General features: G+C 42.2%; 1 protein-coding gene across 16 annotated transcripts in view; it reads right to left on the bottom strand.

The window, feature by feature from the left end:
* LOC106580939 (pleckstrin homology-like domain family B member 1) overlaps positions 1-26,353 on the bottom strand; it is a 107,645-nt gene that overhangs the window by 52,553 nt on the left and 28,739 nt on the right. For 14 of the 16 annotated variants that reach the window (XM_082966578.1, XM_082966587.1, XM_082966579.1 and 11 more), the window contains exons 3-5: positions 23,355-23,478; positions 19,959-20,129; positions 10,190-10,315 (exon numbers count right to left, since the gene is read on the bottom strand). In XM_082966578.1, coding sequence (XP_082822704.1) covers positions 10,190-10,315; positions 19,959-20,129; positions 23,355-23,478 — 421 coding nt within the window. Of the gene's footprint in view, positions 1-1,974; positions 2,221-10,189; positions 10,316-17,952; positions 18,418-19,958; positions 20,130-23,354; positions 23,479-26,353 lie in introns of those variants that run through there. The other 2 variants (XM_082966590.1, XM_082966591.1) reach the window with 2 other exon arrangements.

Raw genomic sequence — 26,353 nt, forward strand, 5'->3', positions numbered from 1 at the left:
GACAGACAGACAGACAGACAGACAAAGAGAGACAGACAGAGAGAGACAGACAGAGAGAGACAGACAGAGAGAGACAGACAGAGAGAGACAGACAGAGAGAGACAGACAGAGAGAGACAGACAGAGAGAGACCGCAAAAGACAGGCTTTGGAAAGATAAAGATTGAGGAGAAAATGTGCCAGTATAACCCACTTAGTGTGTGGCTGGAGAGCAGCGCAGGCCAGGGCACAGTGGTAATTCAATCGAAATCTCAGGCAACTCGCTGCCTCCCCATAATGTCAATGTGGTAGATTAGGGAGCACAAGGGGACATCCAGGTGTAACCTATGGTATTAATATGATATGCTAATAGGCTCTAATAGGAATAAGCAATGTCATCATTGGTATGATGGCACGCAGCCTAGCGGTTAGAGTGTTGGGCCAGTAACCAAAAGGTTGCTGGTTCGAATCCCCGAGCCACAAGCCACTCAACCTTAATTATCTCCAGGGGCGTTGTACTACTATGTCTGACCCTGGAAAACAACACATTCCACTGTATCTGACGTACGTGAAAATAACGCTGCGTTTTTCATGTTCAACAGTTTCCCATTTGTACCAACAATGGTCTGCTACCCAAAGGACATCTAGCCAACTTGACACAACTGTGGGAAGCATTGGCCTTGCCTCCCTAATCTTACTACATTTGCACACACTGTATATAGATTTTTCTATTGTGTTATTGACTGTACGTTTACTTATCCCATGTGTAACTTTGTGTTGTTTGTGTCGAACTGCTTTGCTTTATCTTGGCCAGGTCACAGTTGTAAATGAGAACTTGTTCTCAACTGGCCTACCTGGTTAAATAAAGGTGAAATAAATACAATTTAAAACATTTAAAATTGGAGTCAACATCCCTGTGGAACGCTTTCAACACCAAATTGAGACAGTTCTGAGGGCAAAAGGATGGGAGGGTGCTGCCCAATATTAAGAAGGTGTTCTTAAATGTTTGGTATACTCAGTAATATATATATATATATATATATATTGGGGTTACATTTAAACATGACATGGATACGGTGGGAACACATGAGCGAGTATAATGTCATTAATGTTTGCATTAAGTCCCAGCCAATGTCATGTCTAGTTTAGTGGATCCATGTCTGTGGACTGTTCAGCTGTCTATTGACCTTTGTCTATGGCTATTTTCTATTGTCTAAAAATATAAATATTGTAAAAAAAAAAAGACATCACAATCAAAAATACCTTGCCGTAAGATGTCATAGTGTTACAATGTCACTGTGCATTACAAATTAGCGAGATCATGCATCTTTGGCAACTAATGTATTTGGAAATATATACTGTGTGCATGTGAATATGTATGTGAACACATTTCTGTGACATGTCTATATCATGCACATGCCAAACGTGAAAGCCATTCTAAACCCAGCTCTGTTTTAATCTCCTTCAAATAGGCTACTTTCAGTCCAGGATAAACAAGTTACTGTGTATCACTGCTTTAAATAACCACCTTAATTAAATAGCCCATGTGATTTTGCTTTCTATTCATAAAGATGATCTCATCGCCCAGGATGATGAAGTGGCTTTACAAATAATGCATAACCACTATTTGTTCAGTAATGAGCTGGGAGTAGCCTATCAGCCTGGTCTTTCTACAATGACTCAACCAGAGCTCTTCTTCTGCTAAGCAGAAAACTATCCAAGCGTCATGTCGTTTTGAGTGACAGCACGACCACCATATGGCCCCAATACATTTTGGTGTAAATTACAATTATATGGATATTTTCGGTTATTTGGTTATTCATTTTCTCCGTTATTTTTTCAGCAGGCCAGATGGTCGTAGGACGTCGCCAGCATTTCGTTTGTCAAACGTCTCAGAATATGAAGACCCAAAATGTCTAAAACGTAGATAATGTCCCTGGACGGACCCTATAATGTCCAACACCAAAGCGCCAATAATAATAATTATCAGTACTTACATGAATGGGTAAGCTTGCGACTAAGTCGTTTATAATGACTTATAGCCCAGCTAAAATCCAAACGCTGGAGCCCGGCATTTCTACCTCAATAAAGCTGCCTTTACCGAAGCCTGTCGTAGCCTACCCGGGTCTCCGCACCCGGGAAGGTTGAGAGAGCTTCTGCCGACGTGATATTCCAGCCGGGTTTCGTGTGCCAGGCGCCGCTATCCTGCTTGCTCGCTCCCCCTCCCTTCCCTGTCCACGGTGCTGATGTGACCGCCTGCTAGATTTACCCGGGCTGCACCTATGTCGTCTGTTTTTCTTTTTAAAGGGGCAGTGCAGTCAACAACGTGATTTCCCTGTGCTTTATATATAATGTATGAAATTATAATTGTAAATAATATAATAAAATAGTATAATAATAATTGTAAATTATGATAATACATTTTGAGAGTAAGAGCCGTTTGAAAAGACTGCCTGAAATTTGTTTAGCATTGGTGGAGTTTTGGCCTGCCTGGCTGAATCACCAGGAGGTAAAAGTAAATAGACCAATAACAAAGAGTTTCAAACCTCTTCCAATAACAGCTAGTTTCTATGTTACATATCCCTTGCAGCCCAAACATTTATTTGGGCTGCAATTTCTGAGGCAGTGCCCTGCTCAAGGGCACGTCGACAGATCTCCTCCAATTAGGTCCCTGAATCAAACCACTCCCCGACTTGTTGAATTTGTGCTTGAGAAATGTATTTTTGCTATTTTAATTCAAGACAATCACAGTAGCTAGGTTTCCATCCAATTAGCGACAGATTTTCTTGCAAATATCCTAGAATCTGCATAAAGAAAATATACACATTTTCACACTAGTGCTGTTTCCACCAAACAGACTTGTTCCAGATAAAAATCAGTGCGTGATGCCCTAGTGCACACAACGTTTATTTTTTTGCTTAAGTTTTCATGTACCGAATAAAAATCATGTGTTTCCATCGTATTTCAACTCTACCTATAGTTTTGTCAGAAAAACAGTTGCTTTAAATAGCAAATGTGCCTACCTGGGTCTGGGCACCTGCGCTCTAGCCAGCAGCTCACAGATACAGTGCAGGTAGGCTGTGTGAGTACAGTAGGCTAGTCTACATTATGAGATTATTATGGATAAGAAGGAGAATATTTGTATTTGTCAAATGGCAGTCAAGTATCGATCATTTCACCAGAATAAGACCCTCGATATTTATCAAGCTCATCACTGTGTACTTTCACAAAACCCTGTGAAGTTCCTCGTAACATATTTAATCTGTAGCCTAATAAACGGCATGGCTTCCCGAGTTGTAGTGGGAGGCCCACACACCATATCATCGCACAACTCCAACACCATCATCAAGTCTGCTGACGACACGACGGTGGTAGGCCTGATCACAAGCGACGATGAGACAGCCTACAGGTAGGAGGTCAGTGACCTGCAAGTGTGGGGCCCCAACAACAACCTCTTCCTCAACGTCAGTAAGACCAAGGAGCTGATCATGGATGACAGCAAACGGGGAGGGGAGTATGTCCCCATCCACATCAACGGGGCTGCACTCGAGGAGGTCCAAATCACACGCGCACAGTTGTCAAGAAGGCGCGACAGCGCCTCTTTCCCCTTAGGAGGTTGAAAAGGGTTGGCATGGGCCCTCAAAAAGTTCTACATTGAGAGCATCTTCACTGGGTGCATCACTGCTTGGTATGGCAATAGCACCGCCCTCGATCGCATGGTGCTACAGGGGGTGGTGCGGACAGCCCAGTACATCACTGGGGCCAAGATCCCTGTCATCCAGGACCTCTATATCAGGAGGTGTGAAAGGAGGACGCCAGCCACCCAAGCCACAGACTGTTCTCTCTGCTTCCGCACAGCGAGCTGTACCAAGTCTGACACCAACAGGCTCCTGAACAGCTTCAATTCCACATGTCATAAGACTGCTAAATAGCAAACTAAATAGCTAACAAAATGGCTACACAGACTATATGATTTGACCTTTGTATTTGATTCTTATTTTTGCACTGTCTCTATGCATATTCACAGAGCCCTACACACTACGCTCACTGATACTCCGACACACATACAAACACTCACTCCATAATTTGCTCTAACACACACGCAATCATCATATACGCTGCTGCTACTATGTTTATCATATACAGTGCCTTGCAAAAGTATTCACCCCCCTTGGCGTTTTTCCTATTTTGTTGCATTACAACCTGTAATTTAAATAGATTTTTATTTGGATTTCATGTAATGGACATACACAAAATAGTCCTAATTGGTGAAGTGAAATGAAAAAACGAACTTGTTTAAAAAAATTCAAAAAAATAAAAACCGTAAAAGTGGTGCGTGCATATGTATTCACCCCTTTGCTATGAAGTCCCTAAATAAGATCTGGTGCAACCAATTACCTTCAGAAGTCACATAATTAGTTAAATAAAGTCCACCTGTGTGCAATCTAAGTGTCACATGATCTCAGTATATATACACCTGTTCTAAAAGGCCCCAGAGTCTGCAACACCACGAAGCAAGGGGTACCACCAAGCAAGCGGTACTATGAAGATCAAGGAGCTCTCCAAACAGGTCAGGGACAAAGTTATGGAGAAGTACAGATCAGGGTTGGGTTATAAAAAAATATCAGAAACTTTGAACATCCCACGGAGCGTCATTAAATCCATTATTAAAAAAATGGAAAGAATAGGGAACCACAACAAACCTGCCAAGAGAGGGCCAACCCACCAAAACTTACAGACTAGGCAAGGAGGGCATTAATCAGAGATGCAACAAAGAAACCAAAGATAACACTGAAGGAGCTGCAAAGCTCCACAGCGGAGATTGGAGTATCTGTCCATAGGACCACTTTAAGCAGTACACTCCACAGAGCTGGGCTTTACGGAAGAGTGTCCAGGAAAAAAGCCATTGCTTAAAGAAAAAAAATAAGCAAACATTTGGTTTTTGCCAAAAGGCATGTGGGAGACTCACAAATCATATGGAAGAAGGTACTCTGGTCAGATGAGACTAAAATGTAGCTTTTTGGCCATCAAGGAAAACAGTGCAAACCCAACACCTCTCATCACCCTGAGAACATCATCCCCACAGTGGAGTATCCCAGATGGATAGCATGGTGGTGCATTATGGTGGCAGCATGACATGTAGAATACAGTTTTGTTGTGAATTGCCATGAAAAAAAATACAGAACAGTCTCAACAGCCAATTATTGCAGAATATCCAAGGATATGCAGTAACGACAATCACCAGTAATTCAGTTCTCAAATCATCGCACAATTTTCTCACACAACTCGTTTCAATCCAATTACATTAGATAATTTTTTTCCCTCTGGGATATTGTGTGGTAGCATGCTGGTGGCAGCATCATGCTATGGGGATGTTTTTCCATTGGCAGGGACAGGGAAACTGATCAGAATTGAAGGAAGGATGGTTGGTGCTAAATACTGGGAAATTCTTGAAGGAAACCTGTCTGTCTTCCAGAGATTTGAGACTGGGACGGAGGTTCACCTTCCAGCAGGACAATGACCCTAAGCATACTGCTAAAGCAACACTCGAGTGGTTTAGGGGGAAACATTTAAATGTCTTGGAATGGCCTAGTCAAAGCCCAGACCTCAATCCAATTGAGAATCTGTGGTATAACTTAAAGATTGCTGTACACCAGTGGAACCCATCTAACTTGAAGGAGCTGGGGCAGTTTTGCCTTGAAGAATGGGCAAAAAAATCAGTGGCTAGATGTGCCAGCTTATAGAGTCATACCCCAAGAGACTTGCAGCTGTAATTACTAATTTGTTTATTAATAACTTTTCATGTACAAAACTGTGCACTATCCTCAAACAAACGCATGGTATTCTTTCACAGTAATACAGCTGAAGTCAGAAGTTTACATACACTTAGGTTGGAGTCATTAAAACTCATTTTTCAATTACTCCACAAAATTCTTGTTAACAAACTATAGTTTTGGCAAGTTGGTTAGGACATCTACTTTGTGCATGACACAATACATTTTTCCAACAATTGTTTACAGACAGATTATTTCACTTATAATTCACTGTTTCACAATTCCAGTGGGTCAGAAGTTTACATACACTAAGTTGACTGTGCCTTCAAAAAAGAAAATTCTAGAAAACGATGTCATAACTTTAGAAGCTTCTGATAGGCTAATTGACATCATTTGAGTTTGAAGGTAGGCCTTGAAATACATCCACAGGTATGTGGATGTATTTCAAGGCCTACCTTCAAACTCAGTGCCTCTTTGCTTGACATCATGGGAAAATCAAAAGAAATCAGCCAAGACCTCAGAAGAAAAATTGTAGACCTCCACAACTCTGGTTCATCCTTGGGAGCAATTTCTAAACGCCTGAAGGCACCACGCTCATCTTTACAAACAATAGTACGCAAGTATAAACACCATGGGACCACGCAGCCATCATACCGCTCAGGAAGGAGACTCGTTCTGTCTCCTAGAGATGAACGTACTTTGGTGCGAAAAGTGCAAATCAATCCCAGAACAACAGCAAAGGACCTTGTGAAGATGCTGGAGGTAACAGGTACAAAAGTATCTATATCCACAGTAAAACGAGTTCTATATCGACATAATCTGAAAGGCCGCTCAGCAAGGAAGAAGCCACTGCTCAAAAACCGCCATAAAAAAGCCAGACTACGGTTTGCAACTGCACATGGGGACAAAGATCGTACTTTTTGGAGAAATGTCCTCTGGTCTGATGAAACAAAAATAGAACTGTTTGGCCATAATGACCATCGTTAGGTTTGGAGGAAAAAGGGTGAGGCTTGCAAGCTGAAGAACACCATCCCAACCGTGAAGCATGGGGGTGGCAGCATCATGTTGTGGGGGTGCTTTGCTGCAGGAGGGACTGGTGCACTCCACAAAATAGATGGCATCATGAGGACACAAAATTAAGTGGATATATTGAAGCAACATCTCAAGGCATCAGTCAGGAAGTTAAAGCTTAGTCGCAAATGGGTCTTCCAAATGGACAATGACCGCAAGCATACTTCCAAAGTTGTGGCAAAATGGCTTAAGGACAACAAAGTCAAGGTATCGGAGTGGCCATCACAACGCCCTGACCTCAATTCCATAGAACATTTGTGGGCAGAACTGAAAAAGCGTGTGCGAGGAAGGAGGCCTACAAACCTGACACAGTTACACCAGCTCTGTCAGGAGGAATGGGCCAAAATTAACCCAACTTATTGTGGGAAGCTTGTGGAAGGCTACCCAAAACGTTAGACGCAAGTTAAACAATTTAAAGGCAATTCTACCAAATACTAATTGAGTGCATGTAAACTTCTGACCCACTGTGAATGTGATGAAAGCAATAAAAGCTGAAATAAATCATTCTCTCTACTATTATTCTGACATTTCACATTCTTAAAATAAAGTGGTGATCCTAACCCACCTAAAACAGGGAATTTTTACTCAGATTAAATGTCAGGAATTGTGAAAAACTGTGTTTAAATGTATTTCGCTAAGGTGTATGAAAACATACGACTTCAACTGTAGCTACTGTAAATTGGACAGTGCAGTTAGATTAACAAGAATGCCCTGGGAAATATTCTTGTTACTTACAATCTCATGCTAATCGCATTAGCCAATGTTAGCTCAACCGTCCAGCAGGGGACCCACCAATCCTGAATAAGTTTTAACCAGCATGGCTACCACAGCATTCTGCAGCGATACTTGATCCCATCTGGTTTGCGCTTAGTGGGACTATCCTTTGTTCTTCAACAGGACAATGACCCAACACACCTCCATCTGTGTAAGGGCTATTTGACCAAGAAGGAGAGTGATGGAGTGCTGCATCAGATGATCTGGCCTCCACAATCACCAGACCTCAACCCAATTGAGATGGTTTTGGATGAGTTGGACCTCAGAGTGAAGGAAAAGCAGCCAACAAGTGCTTAGCATATGTGGAAACTCCTTAAAGACTGTTGGAAAGCATTCCAGGTGAAGCTGGTTAAGAGAATGCCAAGCGTGTGCAAAGCTGTCATCAAGGCAAACGGTGGCTACTTTGAAAAATCTAAAATCTAAAATACATTTTGATTTGTTTAACACTTTTTTGGTTACTACATGATTCCGTATGTGTTATTTCATAGTGTTGATGTCTTCACCATTATTCTACAATGTAGAAAATAGTAAAAATAAAGAAAAACCTTTTGACTGATACTGTATATCTTTTTTTTCATTGCAGGACATAAAAGACGGTAAAAACACCAGGAAATCAGCTCCAAGAGATTTTAATTTAAGAAATATGTTCCCAGGTATCCCCACACATAATAGAGAGACGTGATCGTATGCAAATGTAAGCAAGGTTTAAATGATGCCGTTTTAGTCAAGCATTATACTGCATTGGTTTTGGCTTCTTGCGGTCAATTTGCATTCTACAAATTATTTGTAATTGTGTTCCGGCCCCCCGACCATCCGCTCAAGAACAAATCGGCCCGAGTCTGAATCTAGTTGATGATTACTTTATCGTGTTTTTCTTATTTTTATATCTAGTGTGTTTTTGTTCTACCTTGTTATTTTTAGTATTACAATGTTATTGATTACTGCATGGTTGGCGTTAGAGCTAGCAAGAAAGGCATTTCACTGTACTTGTGAATGTGACATTAACATTGAAACTAGTGTGAAATCATACTGTCATTCATACTTCATTTAATAATATGCCTAGGCTAAATAGTATTGAGTCTTCTAGGTTATCTACAATGTGATATATTTCCTTGCCTGTTGTAATTTATACTCCATAGACAATAAACAGAGGGATTTTGATTACATCAAAAAACAGTTGTAGAATGTGTCAGCTAAATCAGACTTTCTAGGCAGAGCCCAACCATTTGAAATTATGGAATATTAAGATTGAAGCCAGGAGATCATTAAGATAAAAGAGGGCATTTAAATCCCCTCTGTTAACCTAAAATACACAGGGAAAGGGTGTGGTGCAGGAAAGGTTGAAGAAACACACAGGAAGTGGAAGATGGAAGAATAGGGTGGAGGTTTAAAAATAGAAACAGTAAAAGATACCCCTCAACTTAAAATAAGCAGTGCTTAGCCAACAAAGCTTGCCTGGCTGGCATACGAATGAGCCTGGTAGGAAATGTGTCAGAGCTGCTCACTGAGCGTGGCTGAACTACTGTATATGCCTACTGCAATGTACTGTTGGTGACTGGGTTGTTACCAAGCAAGCACTAGAAATGTCTTAGAAATCATACTCATAAATCAAATCTATCAACCTTAATGTGACACACAATAAATCCACAGTTTAAGTACTTCAAGGGTAAGAACAGAGACTCTTTACCGACCACACCAAGGAATACACATCTAAGGAGAAATTAAGCCCTTTAAACAACAGTGAAAAGCATTCATTACCAAACCAGGAAGATCCTAACACCCAATATGTATATGCGCTATACTTATCACTGGTGGCACGTCGGCAACGCGCAACAAAATAAGGAAATAACAAGATGCTGGGACAGATCCCCTAGATCCCCTAAAGGTGGCCGAGAAGGGGAAACACTCCACTGTGCCTGCGAGGAGAGGACAGGGCAGGGCTAGGCAGCTGAACACTTCTGCCTAGAGACCCAGAGAGGAATGAGATGCTCATAAAACATGCATGGTGTGAAACCAGGGCCAGCAGGCCTAGGCAGCCAGGGTTCTGTTGCACCCTGTCTCCACCCAGGCCAGAAATGGAAAGGCAATAAGGGGCCTTCTGTGGCGTGTGGAACTCAGCACCTGTAAGGGAGCTGCTTCTTTTGCCACTAACAATCTGAGCCATTCATCTGTGTGGCGACACAGAAACAAGGACCTTGGGTGCAGGAAGCGTAGCCCTGTTAATTCAGTGTCTTTTCATTTGACGGGGTATTCAAAATGTCTTTATAATACCTTGCTTTTAACCCTTTGCTTACCTTTAGATATACCCCAGTAGTTTATATTCAGTGTGTGTCATTGTACTCCAACGTAGGTTGCCATAAACTGACATCGGCCATGTATTCTGAATATTATGCTAGCGTTGTATTTGAGAGGGTTCAAGTGAAGTGCTCTCAAAATGTATCTTGTAACATCCAGAGGGACATCAACATTTGATTTTCTGCAACTTTTTCTGCATGATTAGTTCATACAATGGTAGGCCTATACCTTGAGTGTGTCATGACAGCACTGTATTACCTGTGACAGTACTGTATTACCTGTGACAGCACTGTATTACCTGAGTGAATTCTGTAGTTCCCACCAGAGCCCCTGCTTCCCTCTGGCATCATGCTCTTCATCCTGAACGCCTCCTCTGGGTGGTTGAAGCGGAAAAAAGCTGACTGGCCAAAACACAGCATACAACCTGTAAAAGAAAACATGGGCGGTTGAGAAAGCAGAATTTGTAAGGGAGGTGTTTCAGTGAACCATGCTCGCGTGATGAGTAACCTTGCCTAAGACCTAAACACTTGCATTAACTCCCCAAGGCCAGGCTTGTCACATTGATATAAATCATCTGTATCTTCAGTTCATTGGCTTTAGCTTCAACTGATGCTGCCTCTGTAAAATGAGTGAAACACATCTATTAAGTCTGGACAGTGTTAATGGATATATACTTTATCTTTTCATCGTCAGTTATTACAAGTCACTGGGGTTTGGCAGCTTGATAAGGTGGTGAGGGGTTATGAAAAGGCAGGCATAGCCTGTAACTCATTTCTATGTAAGCAGTGAGCATTGCCTTGTGAGTGAACAGACCATAGATTTAGTTTTATCTCTATGGAAAAGACTCCCTATGATTGTAGTGCCTATTCTGATCGACTTACAGCCTTATTTGAAAAATCTAAAACATGTCAAACGTTCTTATTCAGTCCTGTATGCTACTAACTAAAAGTAATCAGGAGAAAGCAATGATTGCTACTGTACTGTCCAAATACAGTCCCATTATACAGTGAATAGCTGAAAATAGATTTTAAATTGAGGTAAATAGGGGGTGGGTGGTCTGCTAACTGATACCTGTCATCAGCAACCAGAGAACCTGGGGGTAAAAAGGCTTTCATGGAAACTTTTCAATCAGAGCACCATCACTGTACAGTGGGTGCGATCCAGATTCACCCTGTTACAGTGCACTACTTTTGACCAGGGCCCATAGGGCATTGTTCAGAAGTAGTGCACTATGTAGGGAATAGGATTTCATTTGGGACACATACAGTGTGTACAATGCAGCCAGATGCCTTTTTATTCCATGGAAGTAGGGAAGAATAGTTGATTACTTCACAGGCCCTGACAGGACAGCCAGTGATTAGGACACAAACACAGGCACAGCTGAATTACCGTGGTAACTATCACATCAGTGTAGGGAGACGAGATGACGTCAATGCAGCAGAGCAGAAGATACAATTTTTTTTGTGTAGACAGTGAAAACTTGGTGAAAACATTAGCTTTAATTGTTCGACTAAAGGGAAATTCGAAAAGTTACAGACGCGTTTCAATTATATATAATGTTTATTTCCACATTTGATAATAAAGTATATGAAACAAACATCTCTGGGGTGGCAAGAGGGGAAGCTAACATAAAAACAAGTGTCATAAAACAAGGTGATGGTAGTGCTGAGACGGATTACATTTTATAATAGTATTATTTAAGATTTTAGTGGAGAGCGCCACATCAGCTGAATATCTGTCTGTACACGCTCTCTGTTCTTCTTCAGCAGATAGAGATTGTGCATTTTGGCAGGCCGATTTGTGGCAAAACTCAATCATGCCCAGTGTCAGACCCACCCTTCAAATGACATAGCCCCGGGGCTACAGCCATCACACACCGTAAGCCAACTCAACCTCACAACTCATCGGCTATTCAGAGAGCACACACGCACTGTACAGGCCTGATCCAACGTATTAATAGCATGTATAAAACTATGCTGCACACCATTCCATCATGGTCATTTAATAGCAGGAAAACATGTCAAAATGCAAAGTGAGGATGAAAAATGCACTGTTATATGTGTGATTGTAATTACTTGTATGTGGTTGTATCTGACACCACAAATGTTCCATAGGGAAAAATAAAGACTTTAAAAGCATGTAGTCTGTGCAGAATGCAGATATGAACTGTGAATGCAGAACTGTATGCGTCACCCACAGCAGTAAAATACTGTCAGGCTAACATGGCCTTGTTTACTTGTTTACTGTACAGCTGTACAACTCAGCTCTATTGGAACACAGGCAGTGGACGAATAAGCAGTATGCATGGTGGGCTGATGTTAGCAGAAGAAGACTGAAGCTCTTTCTAAAGCTCTTTCTCTTTTCCCCTCAGGGAGTCTGATCCAAAGATCTCGGCAGCTGTAGGACCCCGTGTGCCTCTGTCTGGGGCTTCCGGTGAGAGTTAACTAAAAGTGTCTGCTGCACCAGACACCACCCACACACGGACATACATTCAAATCAAATCAAATTGTGTTGGTAAACAACAGGTAAAATGCTTATTTTACGGGCCCTTCCCAACAACGCAGAGATAAAAAAAAAGAGAAATGATCGAAAAAGAATAACACAAGGAATAAATACACAATGAGTAATGATACACACACACACATTACATACACACGTATGCAGGCAAGTGTGCACACACACACACATCCCCAGGGCAGAGGGGCCGCGGAGCCTCATCCTGCTGCCTGCTACATCTACAGCTGAGCGGTGACACGGCAGACCATCAAGGATCAGACAGGCAGGTTGAGTCAGCAAACCACACAAAGAGCTGCTCGCTCACACCATTTCCAAACTACAGCACCCTGTGTGTGTGTGTGTGTGTGTGTGTGTGTGTGTGTGTGTGTGTGTGTGTGTGTGTGTGTGTGTGTGTGTGTGTGTGTGTGTGTGTGTGTGTGTGTGTGTTCATAAGCCCATAACCAGGAGTGGACAACAGAGTGAGACAACACACTGGACAAGCACAGGCATCAAACTGGGTCTGAGTCAATGACATGACAAGTTTAAGAATTTTCAATCTCTCTCAACTAACTTTTGACTGGCTAGCTAGTACGAACCTTGAAGTATGGCTCATAAGATGAATGCATTTTTTATATTTTTTCTTTCCTCAGGGGCAGAGGCAGGAGAGCAAAACCAAACATCCAGCCTTGGACTGGTGGTTGATCAATATCAACGCAAGGAAAATATGGTGAAATTACCATATGATTAGTTGTGTGAGTTACTGCATGGACAATATTAAAAATGGATGACAAAATAATTCTGAAGATCTTCCTTTAATACAACAGCTGCATAGATGGCTAGTCAGTAGCCACTGATAGTGACAGGACCGAGTCATTCTCTGTGAACCACATCATTGCCAATGAGGACTCATCAATGCAGCCATTAGAGACCTACTTATATTGATGGATCCCTTGGCATAGGGAAACACTAAACAACAGTATGTGACTATAGATTGTGCTGAGATGTGAGGCATTTATTTATGTCCTGAAATGGTAGTATAGCTCAGCCATGCATCATGTAAACTGTACCTGGTGACAGTGGCAGAGCCAGAAATCTATTTTTGGAAAGCAGCTAATTTCCTGCAATTTTACACATTTTGCCATGGGGCAAAGATTCAAATGTACAGTTTTATAGCTAATCTCATGCCATTCTACACATTTTGCCATGAGGCTGAGAGAAAATGTTGCTGTTTTAAAGCTAATTTCTTACAATTCTACACATTTTGCCATGGGACAGAGAGGACAGCTATTCTACACATTTTGCCAAATGTAGCATTTTTAAAGCGTATTAAAGATAAAATATGGGTGTGTTGACTTTTTTTGCTCAATCTGATTGGGTGGTCCTGGCTCCCCAATGGGTTGGCCTGGGCCCACTTAGGCCCACCTGTGCCTTCACCCGGAGATATTCCCTGACTGGAATCATAAATTAGATCCAGCATGCAGGTCTAATCAGAATACGGGACACGTAAATAGCAATCTTTGATTATAGTGCCTCGTTTTCATTTTGAACTATCTTTCACAATAACAAATAGTAATTGAGCGAGTCAATACCATTAGCAAGGTCCCCAGGCAATCACTGTGCTGGAATTCAATAAATCTAGCAGTTGTTTGTTGCAGCTATAGCTAATGTACGGAGGAATAGATAAATGGAGAATTTGCTTACAGAAATAAAAATGGATTGATGGTGGTAACACGTTGAGAATGAATATCATGAATCATTTGTTGTTGGTTTGGCGGTACAACAGACCAACATACTAAGAAGCGTCCACGTTTGCTGTTTGCTTCTTGTCATCAGACTTACCTGGATGTGAACATTTGTCTGGAGACTGGAGGCTTCCATACCTACTCTCTTCATTCACAACTTGTCTGTATTAAGAGTAGGGCCTGGAGTATTTCCAGACCATGTAACCTGACCAGGGAAAACTCAGGGCACTAAGTTATAAGCAGTCTACTAAGACCTGAGTATACATTGTTGATATGATAACGAACTGTGTGGATGTTGCTAATATTTTGGCATCACGACACTGAAGTGTGAGAGGCCTCAAATTTTGGGGTGAACAAAAAATTCTCCCTTACGTAAAAAAAAAACCTCAGGGTGTGAGCTCCTCACTGCAGCATCTTCCTTCACCTCCATGCCCTCTTCATGCTGTCCCACCGTGCCTCTGTCTAGGGGTTCCTTCTCAGCTTTTCTCTACTGAGACAGCGTTGTTGGGCATATGACAGTCCGCTGTCTTTTAACCAGACCACAATTATGCCAAATCAGACTACAGAGATACCTAACCCAACTCCCTAGGTGGTCCATGGAGACCTCCACTAGAGCACTTGTAGGGATCACATTCCCATTGGACCTTCCCTAGTCAATCACCTTTGGTTAATCATAGGAGAGGACAGAGTATAGGGAGCGCCGGCACTAAACCAGTGACAGGGTTGTAGAATAGATCCTTGGGTTCTCCACTCCAGGGGTGGACTGGCTATCTGGTATTTCTGGCAAATGCCAGATGGGCTGGTCAATTTTTAGACCAGTCGCCCTGTCTAACATTGTTTTTTTGTGCAAAATTATCATTATCTGGCAAAAAAATGTGCTGGTGTCAGGGCCTCGAGGAACAAATGGGCCAGTGTGGGGTCCTCAAGGAATATAATGGGCCGGTGTGTTAGAAATTCCAGGGCCAATTTTTGGTCCCAGTCCACCACTGCTCCACTCATCACTCCATATGCTCTCAGCTCTCCCCAGATTTGAAGTGAAGAACCTTTTTATCAGAGACAAGCATCTCAGGGATTCCAATAAGAGCTGGGATTAAGAATAATATTTCATAACTCTGTTCAGTAGAAGGCTGAGCTTTAAAAAAAACTCTGATCTCTGTACATCACCACGAGAGAGAGCACAAGGTTTAATCAAGTGTTTGCTAAAACAAACTGACGGTAAAATATGACACGTCGCCATTTTTTAAATTAAAATTCATAACGTCATTTGGGAGAGGACATGCTTCAATGGTAAATGAAAAAACCTTCACAGAAGAAAATTAATTGGAGCTGTTGGAAGAGAACGGGGGTGGCGGCTGCGCAGCCAAGATCTTCACAGTTAATCAGCGAGATTGATTCTCTCAACGTTGCGAGGCAGAGTTCTCCTTTAACACTCCAATATTGGCAGAACTCATGGGTTCTCATCACAGTGAGTGCACTTTGGGAATGGCTCCAACGTACATCTTTCATATCGCGTATGGGGTTTTCTCTCCAAGTTACCATATTCATGTTATTCAATTACAACAAAAAAAGTGTACCATGTAGCCTACTCAAGTAGAGGACTTGATTGAGAGAAGTCAACGGGTTAATTGACATTACTATATTTTCAATAATCTAAACAGAAAATCACAGAGGAGGTTGTCTGAGATGGGTGTGGATGTCTTTACTTCAAGGTAACTTTGACACAACTAGAAGTGACACCAAAGAGCACAGACCATTATTCCCTGAAAACTCTTTGACACTGGCAGGGATTCAAATCTCCTCAAGAGATATTCTTTCATGAAAACCTGGTAGATGAAAGAAACCATAGGAGAAGGTTGGGTTGGCATACCTGAGGGATACTACATTGGTTTATATCACTGTAGTGTAAAATAAATTGAGACCATATTCCCTGGAGTTAAACCCTTGCCAAGCAACAATATGAAAGCATTTTCATATCATCATTTCAATTTAGTATAGTTAGCCAAAAAGATCTTCATTATTAAGCCTTGGAAAGTAAGCCATTGGGACCACTGAAATAAGATCTAGGAAACTGGGTTGAGAGCAAATACTTGGAATTGTGATAACGTGAGGGCATGTATGAAGAATAGAGATCAACTGAGTTTCAGTTGGCTTCAACAAAGAAAGAGTGATTATCTCCAGTTCAGATAAACTTTTCATTACTTTAAAATGAATCGATAAATCAACTTCTAGAAGTAAGACCAAATATATTTCCATTTCTTTACTACTAGTTAACTATCATTTAAGCTCCTAGCGTTTGACAATTTCACATTTAACTGCGTCATCATAAAACACAGAAGTCCAGACACTAAACCTAGAGTGTCAGATATCTCTAAAGCAGAGGACACACTGGACAAAGGGATGCCAAAAAGTAAGCAAGACAGTTGCCATGGCATTGTTGTGTTTTACTGCTTAAGGAAAGGCCAGACACTTTCAAGCTCACCAGTTAACCACTCAAAGCTTTAGCCAATGCAGAGGCCATAAAGTACAGCCACACATACCAAGAGATAGAGAGGAGATACACAGGGAAGCAGTGGAAGTTCTCGTATGACCATTCTATTTTCACCAACATAACGAAGTTGGCATATCCAACATAACTGAGTTGGTATATCAATACATGTCATAACTATGATGTCTGCCTACTTTCTAAAGAGGGTATAGGTATCCTATACAGCAATACCCAATGAGACATTTTAAGCTTGTGATGAATAAAATGAATGATGGTGACAGTCAAGTATTTTGGTAAGATACAATCCACTTAATTTGAGACAGTCAACCCCTTACAGTATATAATGTGGCATTTGACACCATTGATACTGATTTCAGGTTCCCTCTTCATATACTTTCATAATTGAGAAATCTATTCCATAACATTTATCCCAGATACAATATCCTGAAACTATCTGCCATCTCCTGTGAGTGGCATAATGAGGTGTCAGGGGGTCTAGTAACAGATGTGCACTGTTCACACTCCCTCCCTCACCTCCTTTTGCCAGAACAACATAAGACAATAAATACACCTGCTGGTCAAGTCAGTGAAACAGATGGCTATCGGTTATTTCTCTATCCATGCTCTGTGGATGTGGCCTCACAAACAGAGGAGTCCAGGTTCAACCAAGCATGAGCAGCAGGATATGTGGCTCACCAAGCTGTAAACAAGGAGTGAATTTTAGGGCAGCCTGATGCTTGTTTGCAGAGGTGGTGCACCTCCTGTCTCTTTGTGCATGCAATGGGGGTCAATGCAATGTATCAGAAATGACCGATTTTGGAGGGGGGGGGGGGCTTTTGAGTGGGCTTGCTAATATGAGAATAGATCGCGTCTAGATTCTAGAGAGGGTTAACAGCATGCTTAGGTCTCATGGACCAGGAATAGAAATGTAACAGTATGCAGGCCCCTGGTGACCATGCCAAAATGAAACGAGATCACTGCCCTGTCATAGTGGAGGATTTGGCTACAGATTTTATCCTTGTGTATGTTTTGCTGTCAATATTAATACAACAGGTCAATGTTATTTTACTGGTGCTGGTGTATTATCTTTTTTACGATATCAATAAAGGAGACAACGTCTACTTTCGAGAATAGGGTACAATGTATCATTTGAACGTTACAATGTTATACTTACTGTACGTCACCCATCTACTGTAACGAATCTAGCGACTCGCTTTCGGTTTGTGGGAGACAACTGATGGTTAACCAATTGCAAAAAGTTGGTAGATACAATAAATTCACACAGCTGCAATACTCTACAACATAGACATGACCTTTAATTGTGACTTTAACACTTACTTTAAATCAAAAGGAAAGTCGTCTTGCCCTCCGCTGTTAACATCGCAGCTGCTCCTTTAGAAAGAGCCACGTGTTGTTCCAGAATGGCAAATGATTGTTGAAGAAGAGAGCGACAATGCGGGCTTGTCCTGACTACTCCTTTGTTATGGTAATATGTGTCAGTATTATTCCACAGGCTACTTACATAGGCTACGTTATGTTTTCACAAAATACGCTGTCCACCTGCCTTGTAGTGCAGCCAGTAGAACAGTTGATTCATACAATCCATTTCAGTGAATTATTTTGCGTTACAATTCGTTGTATATTGCTCCTTCCAACGCAGCCTCGCGCAATGTCCTATTTATCAGTCAGTCACTATAGCAGTGGACTACCTCCGCATGTTTGTTTTGCCGGGGCTCCTTCCAGCAGGAGAGATGGTCGATGTTGAACAGCTGTTTCCGACACAGGCTCAAAAAAAATATCCGCCCCAGAGAGAAAGAGAAAAAGGTTTGGTGTGGTGGGAGGGGAGGGGAGGGGAGGGGGGCTCAGTGGGGTGGGGTGAGAGGAGCACTAACCCTGAGTCAGAGCTTCTATGTGCAATCCAAAATCTCTGTCTTCTGAATCAACCTCACCCGTTTCCTCCAGTATTAGTTTAGTATCGTCTGTTTGACTGACTGACTACCAAGTTATTATGGGGAAGGGTTCAATGGATTTGTAGTTCACGTGTTAATATCATACACTCAGCTTTAAACAAAGCCCTCAATATGTCTCTTACTCTCTTCACAGGAACACTGCTCTGTGCTATAAGTCAGAGAAAATGTATATACTGTACCTTCTGAGATGAAAATGTAATAGCAACACAATTTTCAAGTCTGGATTCAGTCTATTCTTTTCAATAGCTTACTACTCACCCAGAAAAAACAAGGAATTTCTGCATCTTGAATGACAGTAGCCATGCCAACTTTTCACTCATGCTTGTTACATAATATGACTGCCACAGTGTCAAAGGTATCGAGTATCAACTAACTCATCTCTACATATTATTACACAGATCTTGAGTCAGCACAATCAATGACACCACCTTGGTCTTGAATTTATTCTTCACCAGTACAATTCATTTTTTGTACCAAAAAATATACATATATCCCTGATTCCCTCAAAAATCATTATTTGACCTTTTACCCCCAGGGGGATCTGTTGGGGTAAGAGGGGTGGAATAAAAATAGCAATGTCCCTGCTCGGATTTACAAGAAAAGCCAGGTTGGGGGATGCCAGGAGACAGGCAGTGTCATCATTAGCCTCCAACCGTTAGCTCTCTCTTGTTACTGTTTTTAGTTTATGACTGTGGAGTTCATGTGATTCGATGGAGCCAAGAAGCCGTTGAGATACTGTAAGTACTATGACTAATGTAATAGATACTCGCCCAGGAGGAGGGCCTGTTGCTTTATTTTCTGTTGGTCTTGTAGCATAAATTCAGACATCCTGGTGAAAGAACGTGATGTATTGAAAATCAATAGGCTTCCTTCCAGCCATGTTGTAATATTGCAGTGTGCTTGAGAGCACAGTCAAGTTTACTGTGGTAACAAATAATTCACTACAGTCCCACAGGAACGTGTGGTTATTTCTCAATCGATGTGTTTAGAAAAAGCACACATTTGCATTTGCTGAATGGATTTCTTGACTCTAATACTCCCATCTTAATCGATTTGGGGTTTGTAAGTGCAGGTTACACAGTTAGCAAATAGGCATCGATCTTTGGCATTAATTGTATACATGTGCATTCGTTAGTCCAGGATTGTAATTGAGTTCCTCTCAATGACCAAAGCAATATCAAAAAAACGGTTTAATTGCATGTTTGTTATTTGTCAAATCATCTTGAAACAGTATGTGCATCTGTTGCTGTACGTCGTTATTCTATGTTGAATGTGATAATAATAGATCACAATAAGAGTTATAGGTATGCAGAAACAGACTCCTTGCAATTGAGGTTTATTTCCACAAGTCAGTTTGTTTGTAAGGAGCCATACCTTGTGACAGGCGGACCGGTTTGGTGACAGGAAGCCCGTCTATGGCACACTGGTTCCCACAGGGGTGGAGAGTGATGATCCCTGCCCGGTTCTCTATGGAGCAGTGCTGGGCGGCAACTCCTGGGCCCTGGATGCTGATGTCCATCGCCCCATGGCCCACCGTGGTCCTACCTGTAGGAGCAATACCCAGAAGAGTATGAGCAAAAGATGAACACTGGAACTGAGGGATTCTAGCCTGGTGGTAGCCTGGTAGTCTGTTCAAATAAAAGAGACAGCTAAAGAAGCACTAAAATATTTGACTACCCGGCTAGAATGATCCCTCAATGTTCATAGAAGCAGTCTCTTATCAAACTGTGTTGCCAAGAGAAGAATGTTACAGTATGTTGACTGTGGCTGTTAGTGGCTGTAAATTGACTTTCAACTACAGTGTTTTACTTACTGTGTACAGCGTCCATGTTGTTACTGTATAATGACAAAGTTACCTATTTATTAAGTGACAGAATAACTTACAAGAGAAGTGAAACCTTCAAAATAAGTGAATGATAACATAATATTGTTTGATTCTGATACAGTCCATTGGACGAGTCTTTGTAACTCATGGCGGGAGTCAATGTCATATCCAGCAGTGATGCATTAAATTAGGCAGATACGCTAAAAAACAGAAATGCTTTGTAACTAAATCCCATTCCACCCTTCACAACCCCCTCCCTCTGCCCAACAGTGACCCTGTCCAGCCTCATCTCTACTGGGGCTCCAGATAAAAGGAGAAAACCCAGTGGAATGTCACATCACAGTGCAACACGCATTCTCATCCTCTCTCCCCTCTGGAACAAGGCTGCCTCCCAAATAGCACCTTATTCCCTATAAAGTGCACTACTTTTGACCAAGGCCCATAGGGAATAAGCTGCCATTATATAGGGCATAGGGTGTCATTTGGGATGCAGACTTCTCAGTGCATTCCATACTTCTCAGTGCATTCCATACCCAACTCCCTGCAAGACTCCAGACAGAGAGGGGCATGGAGAAATAAATTCCCAGGATGAATGGTAGCAGTGGTGGACAGTGCAGGAGGTAGGGAGAGGGTACTAAAGCGGTGTTAGGGAGGGGTGGTGGACAGTGCAGGAGGTGGGGAGAGGATAGTAAAGTGGTGTTAGGCAGGGTTGGTGGTGGGGGTTGAGGTCAGGGCCAAATTATGGTGTAGAAATTGGGGGGTAGACAGAGGGTCCATGGGGTCAATAAAAACAAAAAAAAATTAAAACACATTTCCTGCAATTCTAGACAGTTTGATATTACTTATTATGCCTCTCTTTGGTATTTTCAGGGGTATATGGAGGGGTATTTTGAGTACATAGTATAAGTGGAAAGATAATTGGAAGGCCTCCCCTTAAAGAAATGTTGATAAACAAATTGGTTTTAAGAAAAACGGCTATCCTGCATTTCAACCCATTTTGCCATGGGGCAGAGAGAAAAATGTGCAGTTTTGTAATGCTATTCTACACATGTTGCCATGAGGCTGAGAGAAAATGTTGCAGTTTTAAAGTAACTGTGTGGCTACCCAATGAGCACGGGCGACACAATATGCACTGGGTCCATTGTTAGCAAGGTTCTGTCAGCCCCATAGTGACGAATGTCGTTGTTTTGATAGCCGCGTTGCTCTAGGTGGCTATGTTAGCGTCAACTATGGGTAGCTACTGCTAGAGTTTAGACTTCTGTTAACGTTACGACATGATGTCCTTGCTAACAATGGACCCCGTACGAATTGGATAGCCTGTGATCATGCCACCCAATTCGCACGGGTTCCATAGTGACAAATTACTTCTTTAAAGCTAAGCAAGCTGTTATAGAAAACTGTTTGTCAACAACTGGAAAATAACTAGCTACTTCCGAGATGGGGGCGAAGGACACTGTGTACTTGCGGTAGCTACCCATAGTTGATGCAAACGTAGCCACGTAGTCACTCGTCACTATGGGGCCAATGAAACCTTGCAACAATGGACCCCTGTGCATATTAGTTAGCCCATGCTCATTGGGTAGCCACAACTGGCCAGTGAAAATCTTACTTTTAAAAGTTCATATTCTGTTAACTCATACCCAAATAATGTTGTTAACTCATCCTATACTCGTATTTGTGGCCAAAGCATAAATTGGAGAAAAAACACTTAAAAAACACCACGTCAAACTTTTATCTCAAACAGACCATTTCAAAAATGCTTGCCATTTCCTCATAGAAGATGTCATCCTCCTGAGGAGGAGGATCTGGCCAATCAGCGGTCTACTCACAACATTTTTGGAAGGAAAACATAATTATAGGTCATATTTCATAGAAATCTGGAAACACTTGACAGTTACTTTAAAGGAAGACTGGGCAAAAATGCAAAAATAACAGCTTTAAACTGTACAACTGATCAATGTACCATCATACCAGGTCATTTAATGCTTAAACATTTTTTATAATGGATGAATAAGATATTTGGCTGAAGAAATGCAATTTCTTACTGATCTCTACTTCTTCCGTTCAAAAACAAATCCTGTGAAATGACCTCAACACATACTGGAGGAGTTACTGGTTAGCTACAAGTGCCTAGATTAGCTAACGACCTAGCTACGTCGGTGCGGTGTGCATGACTAGAATGACACATCGATGAACCACCAAAGGCACACCCCATTTCTGTTTGAAAATTAATTAGGAGAAGGAATTGGACCATTTTTCGTTCCCAAAGTTGACCGTTAAAGCAAATTTCCTGCAATTCTACACATTTTGCCATTGCTTATGACATGTGCATATGATACATGGGGGGCTCCCCCGACCTCTAGGGGGGACGAATCGACCTGTTCCGCCCCGTGGCAATTTCACCAATTGGTTGATGATTATGGTGAGGGCTATCAGAGTGCCGCTCCCTCACTCCTGCTGTCATATGGTCCGACTCCGAAATAGAGATAACAGCCGGGTCAGAGCACAGCATATTTAATCCTGCTGGGACTGAGGGGGGGGGGGGGGTGTGTGTGTGTGTGTGTGTGTGTGTGTGTGTGTGTGTGTGTGTGTGTGTGTGTGTGTGTGTGTGTGTGTGTGTGGTGTGTGTGTGTGTGTGTGTGTGTGTGTGTGTGTGTTTCTGGCTGGGGTATAGCCAATAGAGGTTCTAGTGATATTGAAGTGAACACTGTAGGGTGAAGGACATGGCACTGTCAGTTTTATGCTTCTGGGGCTGATGTGTGAGCATGTGCATGTTCCTGTATTCTGTGCTGCATTGTGTGTGTGCATGCAAATCCTCACTGTTCAAAAGCACACATATGAAAGAGCACAAGCTGTAGAAGGACCAACCACATTCTTACAGCTCACCTATCTACATTCCTTTACATTTCACTATTGACATTTGGATAGAATAAATATTAGCTCACCTTCGGGAAGGGGCAGCAGTGTGATGGCCGTACTGAGACGGCCACTGCCCAGACTGACCAGATGGGGGCGCTCTGCCTGGACCTTCAGAGCCTTGCCGCTCTCAAACAGATCCAGTGGAGTGCTCTACAAACAGAAAGGTCACAGACTCAATTATCAGTGTATTAGCTCCATTTGGCCTCATATGGCAGTATACGTTAATGATTGGAAGCAGACTTAATATCATCAAATGTTTTGGAAAAGCTAAATGGGGTAGAGAATAGACCTTTAGACAACTACCCTCAAGCTAGAGTTGGCCTTTTGAATAACCATTAATGCACCCCAAATGGATGGATGCTCCCTTTCACTGCAAAAGATAGTCACACAATACATGTTCACTATCCAAACAGTCAGTACATAACATGATATTATATGACTGTTGGCTATTCAGAATGATCCCTTTCATTCCTTCTCTATCCATGACAACAATATGTTTTAGCGCTGTTATAGCAGCTACACTGGATCACAGGCCTACATTACGGTTCATTTCATAGCCCAGGGACATCCAGCCTGTATGAATGTCTTCTCTGTGTGGTGGCATTGCTCTAGCTGACTGCTGGGGCTGTTTACATATCGCTTTATACAGAGAGAGTGTGAGCTGTGAGGGAGCCTAGTTATGCCCGCAGAGCAAAAACACCAGCATGGGGCTTTGGGAGAAGGAAAAGTTGTCATGGTAACAGCACTCGCTGGAAACCACTGAAGCACTGCAATTAAGAGACATTACCTCCTGGAAGACATACAATATGAGCTAAGCTGTGAAGAACCTCTTTGTTATCATCAGCATAGCATCTCTCTGAATGTATTGCACACGTGGGGTTTGCATTAACTTTTTAGTCAAAATGAATTCATTTGATGCCTAGGCTACTCTAACATTGTCCAGTGGAAGACTAGAGGGAGTAAAATGGTTGAACCCAATGATCATTAGCCCAATGTATGGCATGCTACTTTGAGTCTGTTGTATATCCTTGCTGATAATCTTTCTCGTTCACCTGTTTTACAATCAACCCATCTGCACACGAAGCAGCGTTACGACAGATCATGAAGTCAGCCTCTCCTTTGGGTGGCAACCCATGGCTGTCCAAATAGGATGATCTACTTTCAATTAGATCGATCTGTTAAAGCTGGGCCCGGGCGAAGAGGATCGGGGAGATAGATGATAATAGCTTTAAGGCAAAGGCCAGCTAGCAGTAGTGACTAGATGTAGTAGATGAGGGCCCATGAGTGCTTTGAGGGATAGTGCAATTACATTTTGGATTAGTAATAGGCCTAATCACCATGCCACCATTTTGTAGCAGGTGGTGGTGATGATATGTTGAAATGCCACAGGGTCTCTTTGTCTGTCATCAGGATGGTGTTCAGTAGGGACCATACGTTTTGAAATGGAGTGAAACAGAGATGCTACCTAAACCTGTCCAATAGAAATAAAGATTTTCATTAACCGTTGCCAATATGTTTTTGCTACAGTGTGCCCTACTGAACACAACCCCAATATATCCTCATTAAACCTTACTAAGACCTCTCTGAAGAGCATGCAAGTGTTTCCTGCTTGATAGGGCAAAGGCCTACTGTAACAAGTTCAGTCTCTTCTATCAGCCTCTCTTTGATATTTTTCACTTTGATCTTTTGCTGGTTTAATCATTGTCTCTCTCCTGCATGTCAGTATAGGCTACTATGTTAGTGGCACCCAGCTGCAGTTTCCTGTGTGCTACTGCTCCCATGTGGCACTCCAGAGCTCTGAACCTCTGTCTACTGCTCTTAGCCTATCCTCCTGCCCTTCTGCTCCATCTCTCTCTCTCTATTTCGCACCTCCTATATATTAGCTCAAAATTATTTAGGAGTTCATGCACCTAAATATAAATGGTACTGACACCCAAAATGAGTACTGGCACCTACATGTATTTCAGTCCAAGTCAAGCACTGCCTAGAGTGCCAGATGGATATTTTAAATAGTATTTGAACCCAGGACTCAGCAACACAGAGCCATACTAACCACAGGTGGCTACAGAGGCAGCTTGTTGTTACAAACCCATTTTTGTCTTATCTAGTTAGTCTTCAGGGAGCCTTGACATGTCACATCAGTGGACAGAGTTATCAAGAGAAGAGGAGAAAATGCCACGTGTATGGTTTGACATTGGAAAAATAAAACCAAATTACATAGTACGATGACAACCAGGATTTCATTTTTGTTTCCAGCGTCACTTGCCAAGTTTTTAGTATCGCTCACATAATGGCCTCACAGTCCAAGTGCCCCTCCCCATTAAGAGAACGCTCCTCACAGAGTGGTAGTGAAGGGCAGGTTGTGGTTAGAGAGATGAGACTGCAGCATCACACACACACACACACACACACACACACACACACACACACACACACACACACACACACACACACACACACACACACACACACACACACACACACACACACACACACACACACACACACACACACACACACACACACACACACACACACTGAGTATACGAAACACTAGGAGCACCTTCCTAATATTGAGTTGCACCCTCCCCTTTTGCCCTCAGAACAGCCTCAATTTGTCAGGGCATGGACTCTACAAGGTGTTGAAAGCGTTCCACAAAGATGTTGGCCCATGTTGACTGCAATGCCTCCCACAGTTGTGTTAAGTTGGCTGGATGTTCTTTGGGTGGTGGACCATTCTTGATACACACAGGAAACTGTTGAGTGTGAGAAACCCAGCAGCGTTGCATTTCTTGACACAAACCGGTGTGCCTGGCACCTACTACCATACTCCGTTACAAGGCACTTAAGTATTTTGTCTTTCCCTATCACCCTCTGAATGGCACACATACACAATCCATTTCTCAATTGTCTCAATGCTTAATCCTTAACCGGTCTCCTCACCTCCCCTGATTGAAGTGGATTTAACAAGTGACACCAATAAGGTATCACAGCTTTCCCCTGGTCAGTATATGTCATGGAAAGG

This window comes from Salmo salar, chromosome 20, assembly GCF_965601325.2.
Source record: "Salmo salar chromosome 20, fSalSal1, whole genome shotgun sequence".
Taxonomy (NCBI): Eukaryota; Metazoa; Chordata; class Actinopteri; order Salmoniformes; family Salmonidae; genus Salmo; species Salmo salar.